At 38.0% G+C, this 10,928-nt stretch overlaps 1 protein-coding gene across 2 annotated transcripts; it reads right to left on the minus strand.

The window, feature by feature from the left end:
• Positions 1-518: 518 nt before the first annotated feature.
• On the minus strand, positions 519-9,590 carry ubl7b (ubiquitin-like 7b (bone marrow stromal cell-derived)). Of its 2 annotated transcripts, none has more exons than XM_017465880.3 (11): positions 9,475-9,590; positions 8,604-8,779; positions 7,342-7,461; positions 7,081-7,163; positions 6,156-6,240; positions 6,010-6,067; positions 5,752-5,885; positions 4,060-4,109; positions 2,707-2,868; positions 1,726-1,836; positions 519-1,012 (listed from the first exon to the last, which is right to left on the minus strand). In XM_017465880.3, the coding sequence occupies exons 2-11, from the start codon at positions 8,764-8,766 to the stop codon at positions 872-874; spliced, it is 1,107 nt and encodes a 368-aa protein (XP_017321369.1). In that variant the 5' UTR covers positions 8,767-8,779; positions 9,475-9,590; the 3' UTR covers positions 519-871. The 2 variants fall into 2 exon arrangements, with proteins under 2 accessions (XP_017321369.1, XP_017321368.1); XM_017465879.3 differs by having other exon boundaries at positions 1,726-1,839.
• Positions 9,591-10,928: the final 1,338 nt, after the last annotated feature.

Below are 10,928 nucleotides of genomic sequence, written 5' to 3' on the forward strand. Positions count from 1 at the left end.
GTCACTGCATAAACGTACAGTCTGGGCTAGGAAGAAATCAGCACTAGCATATCTTCATAATATTCTGCATTAATCTTCTGACCTTTGGTGGTGCTGTTGAGCTCGGTAACACAAACGTAAATAAATTAATCAGTCGTAAGATTGACAACAGCATAGAATCTGATGTGGATACGGAAAATAAAATCTTTTTTTTTTTTTTTTTTCCCATTTCTGAAGTATTTTGAAAGTCGGAGGGTGCGGCTGCCTCTGCTCAAATCGTACACTGTAAATGATATAAAATCGGTCCATACAGGATTTCATGGAGGTTTTTTTGGGGGGATTGTCGCGGCCGGAAATGCTCGATTTTGCTGTGGGTTCTTTCAAAATTTTCAATGCAGCTCTCTACCGCCGTATAGGTTCTGTCTGTTATTTTCTACAAGTCTCCCAGTTCATTGTGTGTTTGTTTGGGACAGGCTTGTGCAAAAAGTATCCATTCCTCCACATTTGATTTGTTCAGCAAACATAGTACATCATCCGGGTCTTTTTACATTTGATTTTATTCGAGTGTGAACTCTCTGGACAGCTTTGCATATTCAAAAACTGTGTAAAAGTACATGAATGTTTGATTTGAGCAGGCAGCTTTTAACCATAGAAACTGCATGTGGTCACATATTGCCATCTAGTGGTCATTTATGGGCAATACAACTTATTTGATATTTTCTGAATTTGCACCGCATTTAAAAAATAATAAAAAAATTTACACTTCATTAAAAACCTCTATCGTTTGTTCTATTTATTTAATATTAATCTCCAAAAAAAGAGATGTATACAGATGCGATATGTAAAGTTTTTTTTTATTTAAAAGTTTCCTCCATCCTTAGACCTCTAGTCTTCAGAGTCCTCCTCCTCCAGCAAAAATGAGCTCGAGTGCTGCTTGCAGGTCTCCGTCTGTAGCCTGGAGGGCTCGTAACGCCAAATCTTCGTCTCTGATACCCATGTCTCTCAGCTGCTGCATCTGCGTCTGCCAACGCCCCTATAGGACAGGAGGAGACGCTGCATTCAAGTATGATCATGGAAAGAAGAACAAAACAGCAGAGAGCCAGAAAAAAAAGAAAGGGTGGTGAACGCACGACTGCTTGTCGCTGCTAGAACTTTAAGTGATAGTATATTTTTTATTTATTTATTTTTTTGAATGTTCCACAAATTGCTGTGGTATATACTAAATAAAATATTTTGGGATGTGTTGTTAAGCAGTTTTGGGGTGGTAACAGCATCATATCACCTATAACAGAACATCCTGTTTTTTTATATTATACACAAAAGATATACAAGATATGTCAGCTAAGGAGATTTGATCCATCGCACGTGCTAATGCTGGTTATGTCTATGCAAAAATAAGAATTGACTGCTGTTATTTATGTCCCAGGAAGTCTATTGTGCTATATTATAGAGCCTTTTTGTTGTGCAGCTGTGTTTCCCTGATGAGTCATTGTTTAATGTTTAGCTCCACATTGATTGTTTTCTTTTATTCCGGTTGTAATGAATTTCAGAATAAAGCCGTGTGTATGTGTGATGCTTTTCCGTTCTTGAAAACCGGCCAAACCAATATTGTGTGTCATGTTTTGTTATAATCTAGACGTGATTCCTTTCATGCGGTTGTAAAGGTCAGTGTACGCAGTCCTCAGCAGGATTGTGGTGTGGTGCGGACTGTGTATGTGAGTGTGTGTGTGTGAGACGGTGTTTCACCTGCAGAGGGGTCACGCCGGAAGCCTCCAGAGCCTGCTGCAGCGCCCGACTCAACACACTGCTAGTGACAGGAGTCCCTGCTGCTGCTGAAGAGCTGCCAGTGGACACGTCCTGCTGAGAGACACAGAGAGGATGTGAAGAGGAGGTGTGTGTGTAAGGTCATCATACTACCCAGTGCTCAAACTTTTTTTTTTTTTTTGGACATAGTTCTAGATCTTTTGATGGAAATGTCCTTGAAATTTAAGTCGGTCATTAATAATGCTAACTGTGGAAGTCATGTTGTAGATGAAAACGTGTACGGTTGTTAAACAGTAACAGGACAATTGCCTTCGACTCTTCACTGAGCCGCCATTTTGTCTGTATTTTGCATTGACTGCACTACTTGTGGATTTAGGTGAGATAAAAGTGGCATGTACACTCACTAGGAACCAACTCACTTTAATAGGAATATCTGTACATCTTCTCAGTTATGCAGTTATCCAATCAGCCAATCATGTTGAAGTTGGAGAGTTCGATATTTGGACCGTTGAAGGTTTTAAAGAAGACCAGGTGACATGTTTTCGAGCTTTACCCGCCGAGTTTTGTTGAGCCTGTGCCTGATGTAGTCTCAGATTCCTGTTCTTGGCTGACAGGAATGAAACCCGATGTTGTCTTCTGCTGTTTCAGTCCATCTGCCTCAAGGTTCAACATGTTCTGCATTCCAAGGAGCTTTTCTGCTCGCCACGGTTGTAAAGAGTGGTTTTGGAGTGGAGTTCCTGTCCGTTTGAACCAGTCTGGCTATTCACCTCTGACCTCGGTCATCAATAATGTGCTCACTGGATGGGATTTGTTTTTCACATCACTCTGCTGCCATATAACTGGCTGATTGGATAACTGCATGAATACGCAGGTGTACAGGTGTGTCTAATCAAGTGGATGGTAAGTATATGTTTGTTGAAAGTTACAGTATTTGTCTGTATGCGTGCAAGCTAAAAGACTTACTTGGCTGCCCAGAATGGGCGTGGCCGCACTGCTTTCCGGTGTATTAGCCAGAGCTAGCGCTGTAGCTAGCTCACTCTGAGTGATAGGTCGAGGCCCTGTAGCTCCTCCGCCGCTCAGGTTGGTTGGAGGTCTCGGGCGCTGGGACGAGCCTGCACGACTTCCCTAGTGCAAGACACAGAGTCCATGGAGTTAAAACAATTCCATTAACTCCACAGTAATCATTTCTAGGCAGTATGATACATCATAAGCATTTTAATACCGTATTATAAAGCTCCGTAAAGTAACGAAGTAAACACAACAGAGCATGCTGTTATAGGGAAATAATCAAATAATCAATGCCTAATTAGGAAGACCCAAACAAGGCTTCAACTCGTCTGTAGTGTTGGGTCTGGTGTCTCTTATAGATTCTCTATGGGGTTCGGGTCAGGTGAGTTGGCTGGCCGACCAAACATAGTAATACCACGATCAGTAAACCAGTTACTAGTAGTTTTGGCACTGTGGGCAGGTGCAGAGTCCTGCTGGAAAAGGAAATCAGCATCTCCATAAAGCTCGTCAGCAGATGGAAGCATGAAGTGCTCTAAAATCTCCTGGTAGACGCTGCATCGATTCTCAACTTGAGAAAACACAGTGGACCGACACCAGCAGATGACATGGCAACCCAAATCATCACTGACTGTGGAAACTTCACACTGGACTTCAAGCAACTTGGATTCGGTTCCTCTCCACTCTTCCTCCAGACTCTGGGACCTTGATTTCCAAATGAAATGCAACATTTACTTCCATCTTCCCCATGATTGTGGTTGTGTACTGAACCAGACTGAGAGATTAAAGCCTCAGGAAACCATTGCAGGTGTTTTGAGTTAATTCACTGATTAGACCTCTTCTCAGGTCGACATTTCTGCATTATAAATTCTTTATTCTAATATTTTGAGATTCTGGAGTTTTTATTTCCGTGAGCTATAAGCCGTAATCATCGAGATTAAAACAAAAAAGGCTTGAAATATTTCCCTTTATGTGTAACGAATCTAAAATACATGAAAGTTCCACTTTTTAAATTAAATTACGGAAATGCACCTGTATATTACAAATGTGCATCGCAGGACATGTGAAATATGTTTCAAACATACATTTTCTAACAAACAGCATTTTCTATGTCCTAAGCAGAGAGGATTTGAAGTGTTTTCTAGTTTTGCAAATATTTTATTGTCTGTCTGTTTTAATGTTCGGGCATGATTGCTATGTATTGTTCTCTACAGTCAGAACAGTTTGGAAGAAAGACAGTACGGGGGTAAAGAATTAACTACAAATGATACAACTGTAAAAATAAATAAATAAAAGCAAAAGATTCCTTACGGATTGGAAATCATCTTCATCGTCAGACATGCCCTCAAACAGAAATCCTCCTATCCCAGACAAAGAATAAGAAAAGCCACATCAATATGTAGATAGAATTTATTCATGGTTAACCACAGTTCTGCTGTATTCTCAAATCTGATTGGTCAGAAGGTGTTGATTCATTTTCTAGTACAGGAGCTCTGACCGTAGTTCCAGTTACAAGACTTACTGCAAGGTTTCCATTAATGCTCTCGCTGTAATACATGATCGTATCTATAATAACGACTTACACAAGGACTGGTATGATGGATGCTCACGTAATCCAAGCCAGATGATCGACAGATTTTTAAAAAAATGTGCTATGTAACCGAGGAAAATGTCTAACTGTTGATATGAAGCTTTCTGTAAGGAGACGTTTATATAAACGTTTATGGAAGGAGTCTCCAGTGTCAGCAATTTGTATCAGATGTAAAGCAGTAAGGAATGGAGGACGTTCTATTCAGTGTTTTTACAGAGAAAGAAAAACATATATTTATGATAAGCAATCTGCACATAATCTACATTTTTTTTTTTTATATAAATGATCTACAATCACCAATTACTTAATTATAAATCTGTGAGAACTATTATAAAACTTAAAGAATATTTATCCAAACTAAGGACCAAAGAGCTATAAATTACGCAGATTAAACTGAATGCACTGCAGAGTTTTCGGACAGGAACCTCTGTGTGGGCGGGGCTTAACAGCGATTCACTCTCATTGGCTAGCGAGATCTGGATCGACAGCTCCCTGACCAGGAGGTAGAGACTTCACAAATTTTGGAGTACCTTATAATGGAAATTACTTACTTATATTATATATTTATATTACCTAGTATATTAGATCGTAATTAATATTTGAGGTTTGGGTAGTCTCATACGACGATTTTATCATGATGAGGTCTCAGGAGCGGCACGGAGCGGCGGCGTCTTGGTCATCGTCGTGATTATCCGCCACCTCAGTTGGACACTCGACCGGGTGATCCAAATCTCACTAGCCAATGAGGGTAAAACACTGTTAAGCCCCGCCCACATGAGAGGTTTGTGCCATAATTTCGAGCGTAAACGAAAACTCTGGCGGCGCATTCATAAACCATGATTAGTGAAAAGGAAGCTTAGAAAACTGTTAATAAAGAATGCTGTTTATTTGAAGACCGTGCTAAGTTGTAGCCACCGAGTTGACTGTTTTCAGTTTCTGAGTGTTTTTCTTCTCTCTCATTGTATGTTTTTTTCATATCTTGAAAAGGCACAAATTTAATTCCATAGTAAATCCTCTGTTGTGGAGTTCTACATAGAACCTTCAAGGGTTCAAATAAGACACGCTGCATTTTCTGTCTCGTTAACTTCAAAAGAAAGCGATGGAATTAATGTTTAGTTGTCGACAGCCGATGACAGGGACTCGATTTGTGGATGTTCCACAACACTAAATGTAACTACAAACAGATAAAAAGTATCAAAATGTAAATATCGCTGGCAAATCTCTGTAGTATAAGAGGAATAAAACACTGCGGTACATGCAGCTATGGGAAAATAATCAATTCTGGGTGGTAACAGCAGTGACCCTGCTCTATCATTGATTATTTTCCTACAACAGCACAACCCGTCTTATACCACAGCTTGTGTTACTTGCCACCTCAGAGCCCATGTGTTTAACACTAGGTCTATACTGACCTGGCATTTCACTGTAGGAACTAGCAGGGGTGTTGTGGGAGGAGCTTGCATTTGATTGGCCAGGCATGCTGCTCGTCACAGAGTGGAGGATCAGAATGATGGCATTAACCAGCGCTGGATGAGAACGGACCAACCTGAAGGCAAAAACGGAGAGGCCATTTGTATTGTATCGTAACAGTCTGGAGAAGTTCCTAATGTTGCCTAAACAAGTAATTATTCTATTTAATGGAGAGAAAATAATAAAGAAAGAAACCTCACACATCAAGCAGATTGGGGTCTGTGAACTGCACAAACAGATCCTTATCTTGTAGTACACCTGCGAAACCAGATAATACATATCATTTATTTGCATATGTACTTGGGAAATAAGCTTCATGAGAGACAGAGTATGGTTTCAGACTTGCCTAATGCTACAGGGTCTGAGCTGAGCCCAGGGGAAGCCACTATGATCTGATCCAGAGACTCCTTATTGCTCAGCATCTTAAACACCTGCGATTCAAAGAAAAGCACTAAAAACAAGTATACTTATTTTCAATGATATCATAAAATGTACAACATCTTGTTATGCGATTATAGCAATTATTATAAGTACAAGTTTTTGTTTATTTATTTATTTATTTTTGGAGAACCATGCACATTTTACAAACAAGAAAACATCTAGCCAAGCATGATAGGAGTATATTATATATAAAATACATTATAGAAAAAAGTTGTGCATATTAAACAGTTGCATAGTTTGGGTTTCTTTCAAGTTTTTACTTTTAGGTATTGAAACACGTTTTAATGTCGGCATAAAGTCACTTTTTCATTCCATTTAACTTATATATAGCAATGAGCAATTAACATAATTACATCAAATATAAATACTTTATATATATATATTTTTTTTTTTATCACTATCACTCGAGAAATACTTCAACATCACATCAGTTTCTATAACATTAAAGGCAATCCGAGCTTCTTTTAGAAAATAATTTTCTAACTTTTTCCAAAAAAATCTGTACCTTAGGTCTATCCCAAAAGAAATGACTAATTAGTAGTGACCACATACACTAACCACCCCTCCCTCTTCCCATCTGTATTTTCACTATTAGATTTCTTAAATGACTATTTCTTAATGCATCTTGTAATAATCCAGTATTTTTATCTATTTAAACTCTTCTTTAATTTCATGCTTTTTAAAAAAAAAAAAAATTATTTTAACTGACGTCTAGTTTTTACGGTTTTATATAACTCATTTTGTAAAGCACACTGAACTGCTTTTTTTGTATGAAAGGTGCTATATAAATAACGATTATTATGAATATTATTATTACAACTACTACTTACTGCATCTCTGTACGCAATATTGGAGTGCATGGTGGCCTGAAGCAGTCTGAACTCTCTCGCCGCAGCACTTCTGTTCACTGGCTCTGTGTGGGTAAGACATTAATTAAAAAAATAAAATAATAATAATAATAATAATAAATATATATGTATACACACACACACACACACACACACACACACATATATATACACATATATATACACATATACATATATATATAAACTTCATGTGGATCAATAGATGGATGATGCTCAACTCACCAGGTTTGACCTCGGGTTCAGGCCACACTTTCTTTAAGATGTGCAATGTGGATCCCGATTTAATCCCATAGGCATCCAACGTCAAGTCGTCTTTTAGTTTACACCCGCAGTGCACCAGCTCTAAAGACAAAATGAATTAGACAAACATAAGCACTTGGTTTGACAAGGTGTACAGACATACAGGACCACAGCTGAGCACTGCTGATTTACACCATGACGACTTCTAAAGCAAGATACTACTGATATAAATTGCATGGAGAAGAAAATGTCTTCTAAACGTAGTAAAAGAGATAGCAAAAGTCAGAAAATGAGTTTAATGAAAGAACATTTAATTCACTGTTTTTTGTCCACTCACATCATCATCTTTATCTGAAACTTTACCTCAAAGGAATGAAGCTCCGCCCATAATCACGTCATTTTATATATCGCTGAAAAGCTGTATTTTTAAAACCGTTCGTTAAATGTTTCTTTCTAGTTTTAGAACCAAAAACTCGTTTGGTTCTACGTTTCACTGATGTAATTTTACACGTTCATTCCTATCACCATTCAGAAGGATATTTGAGAGGAATCCCCCAAATTGTCGATTATTATAGGATTTGTGTTTGATTTTATACTGAAAATGTATACACATATAATACAGTGCAGTGCAGAATAAATTCCTGACCAAGCTGAATAAACTCTTATCTTATCTAAAAGTATGGTATACCTTCAAAAATAAGGAAATGAAACATTTCAACATTTCTTTAAAAAACAACAACAACAAAAAAACATTTCTTGAAAAAATTGGACAGTAAACCGGCTCGTACATTTTCCCGATCATCTAGCTTCTTTTTTCTTTTTGTCTGAAAAGTGGTGCACTAGTGAAAATTTTCCTTTATTTCTATGCAACATATTTTCTGTAAGATTTCATTTTTTTTGTTGTTGCAAAAGTAGGTAATGCTTGAAAAGATACATTTTGCATAAAAGTTTATCAACCGATTGAATAATACAGAATATCTGAAATTGTTTTTTTCTTGATGAAACAATGAAGGGATGATTTTCCAACACACTTTCCTGTAAACGTCTACCTTAAGTGTATCCTCACAGCATCAAAAGACTATCTTTGTGCTTTTATTTACTTTTCCATCTTTGCATAACTTAAGAATGAAAAATATATCTATTTTTTTTTTTTTTTTACAAACTTTCAATACAAAAATACTCTAGTGATATCCTAGTGAAAATGAACCTGTTCTCCTGTAGTGTCAATGCAAAACAAGACAAACCTATGAGCTCTGGATCCGGCAGTGAGTCTGGTAACTGCGCAGACACCAGCTGCTTTATGGTGGCCACCATGTATCTTCCAGGTTCAACATCCTCTGGGAAAGGCAACACTGACTTCGGCCTGTCGTGAAGCTTCAGAGACAGATGCCAAAATGTATTTTCCATGTCTCTGATTGTCCTTGAAAGAAAAAGTATTGTTTTAAAGGTGCATTAGATAAGATTGATCTTTGTTTTGTTTTGTTTTTTTCCTTCTTCTTCTTCTTCTTCTCCAAGATTATGTCTCTAAACAGTTTAACATTTGAATGATTCCCGCCCATGTTCACGAAGCTCCGCCCCCAGGATCTAAGCGTCTATAAAATTCCTGTATACAAACGCAAACTGGTAATCCGGACCGGAAGTCAGTTTCCCAAACGGAGTTTTCCTTAACGTCTTAATAAACTTTTGCTAAAGTCACAGCTTAATCCATGCTTTACACATCTTCCAGGGTATTTGTACAAGTAATGAATAATAATTTAAAAAACGACTATTGTATCTTTAAGTTACGCTATCCTCATATTATATGGTCATATAGTGTGCTTTCTTCAATTAGGCAATAACATACATTGTAGTGCACTAACAAAACAAGTTTGGAAACATTTAGAATCCATAAACTGTCCATATACTAAAGATAACTTTAATTAGGCCTAATATTTAAAAATAATAATAATGTTGCCAGCTAACTAAAACTCAGTATGTCCAATATATACACGTGCAGTCAAGTATAATGTAAGATTTTTATCTTTAATTCAATAAAAACGTATATAGTACAAATCAAGTACTACTGCTATATAATGTAAATATTTATGTAATATCTTCTAAACAACCCATTCTTACCCAAATTAGTTTATAGATAAGCTCTCAGATGATCCAGCACGGGTGTAAACAAAGACTTCTTCTCCTTCACGGTTTATCAGTCGTTCTCTAGAGTAACTAGAGAGTGTGCTATCGCCCCCTGGTGTACTGAAGGGTGAAACGCCATTAGAAGAAATGAAAGCCTTTATTCGTCAATATAGTACAGTGAAATTATTTTCTCGCATATTCCAGTTTGTTAGGAAGTTGATTTCAGAGCACAGGGTCAGCCATGGATACAGCAACCCAGAAGCAAAGAGGATTAAGGGCCTCGTTCAGTGGTGGCTTTATTCAATAAAAACTGCTGGGGCTTGAACCCCTACCACTCCCACCACTCCCACCCTCCTGATCAGTAACCCAATGCCTTTAACCATGGAACCCCATGATGTAGTGAGAAAAAAGAAGAGCTGACCCTCCTTGATCTCTCCTTGGTACCCTTAACAACACCATGTGCTGAGGCCACTCTCCACCAAATGCCTCTGGCTAACCAGCATCCTGTTTAAAGTTCATTAACCGAGCACGCCTACATGACTTATGAGCCATTAAGGTCCTTAAAGCACAAAAAGAATCAGAGAAGATGACCATCAAGGCTGCTTTTATCCAGACTGACTTACAATTGAAACAGGATACAAAGGAACAGTCAGTTGATGGTTAAAGGTCTTGTTCAAGGGTCCAACATTGGCAGTTGGTGGTGCTGGGATGTAAAAAAAATACATAAATAATAAATAACCTTCCAATCAGTAGTCCAATACCTTATATATTTCTTCCCTTTCTGTGTTTGGTAGTGAACTTCTCCAGTGTTCAGGTTGTAGTTTCTTGGTTTCCTCAGTTTAGTCCCCCGATCTGATTTTGAGTCTGTCAGCTTGTAACAGTACTGCCTTGTACTACAGAAATGTCTGTATCCAAAAAAGCGCCATGCAATATAAACATTTTCAGCTAAAACTGAGCCAAAGACAGTAGATTTATAGTCCTCGCACATATATAAGTCTACCGAATAAAATTTCTTGTCAAAGTTTTCCCAGAAGCTGGGACGTGATGGTTAGCTATGGAATGACACTCTTGTTCTAGGGCTAAACAGCTTTGTAGTATTGAGATTTGAACTCCCAACACTTGTGGATAATGGTAGGACATGGTGGGAGCTATATCTGGTTTGTTTAGTTTATGGTGCTGAGAAGCTCATCTCAGCCTCAGAAGCTCCACCCATGGAGTGTCTGATCTCCTGAAGGTTGCAATCTGATTAGCTGTCTGGACTTCCATGGTTTGTGGTTAGACAATTCGTTTAGACATTTGAAAATAGCCTCTTCCTGAAATAGTAGGTGGATCTTGTGCACATTTAATGAAGAATTGTACAAGCAACATCTCTTGCAACAGCTAGAAATCTGAAGTGCAAAACTATGAGGAGCCTGACTGCTTCAGGAGGCTTGCTCTAGTATGTGGAG

Source organism: Ictalurus punctatus, chromosome 4 (assembly GCF_001660625.3).
Source record: "Ictalurus punctatus breed USDA103 chromosome 4, Coco_2.0, whole genome shotgun sequence".
NCBI lineage: Eukaryota > Metazoa > Chordata > Actinopteri > Siluriformes > Ictaluridae > Ictalurus > Ictalurus punctatus.

Excerpts from the sequence above, each read along its gene's own strand:
- ubl7b (XM_017465879.3), bottom strand. The coding sequence starts at position 8,766 with ATGGAAAATACATTTTGGCATCTGTCTCTGAAGCTTCACGACAGGCCG. Across the intron at positions 7,164-7,341 it reads TGAACCCGAGGTCAAACCTG|AGCCAGTGAACAGAAGTGCT; the intron begins GTGAGTTGAGCA and ends TTACCCACACAG. Across the intron at positions 6,068-6,155 it reads CTCAGACCCTGTAGCATTAG|GTGTACTACAAGATAAGGAT; the intron begins GCAAGTCTGAAA and ends CTGGTTTCGCAG.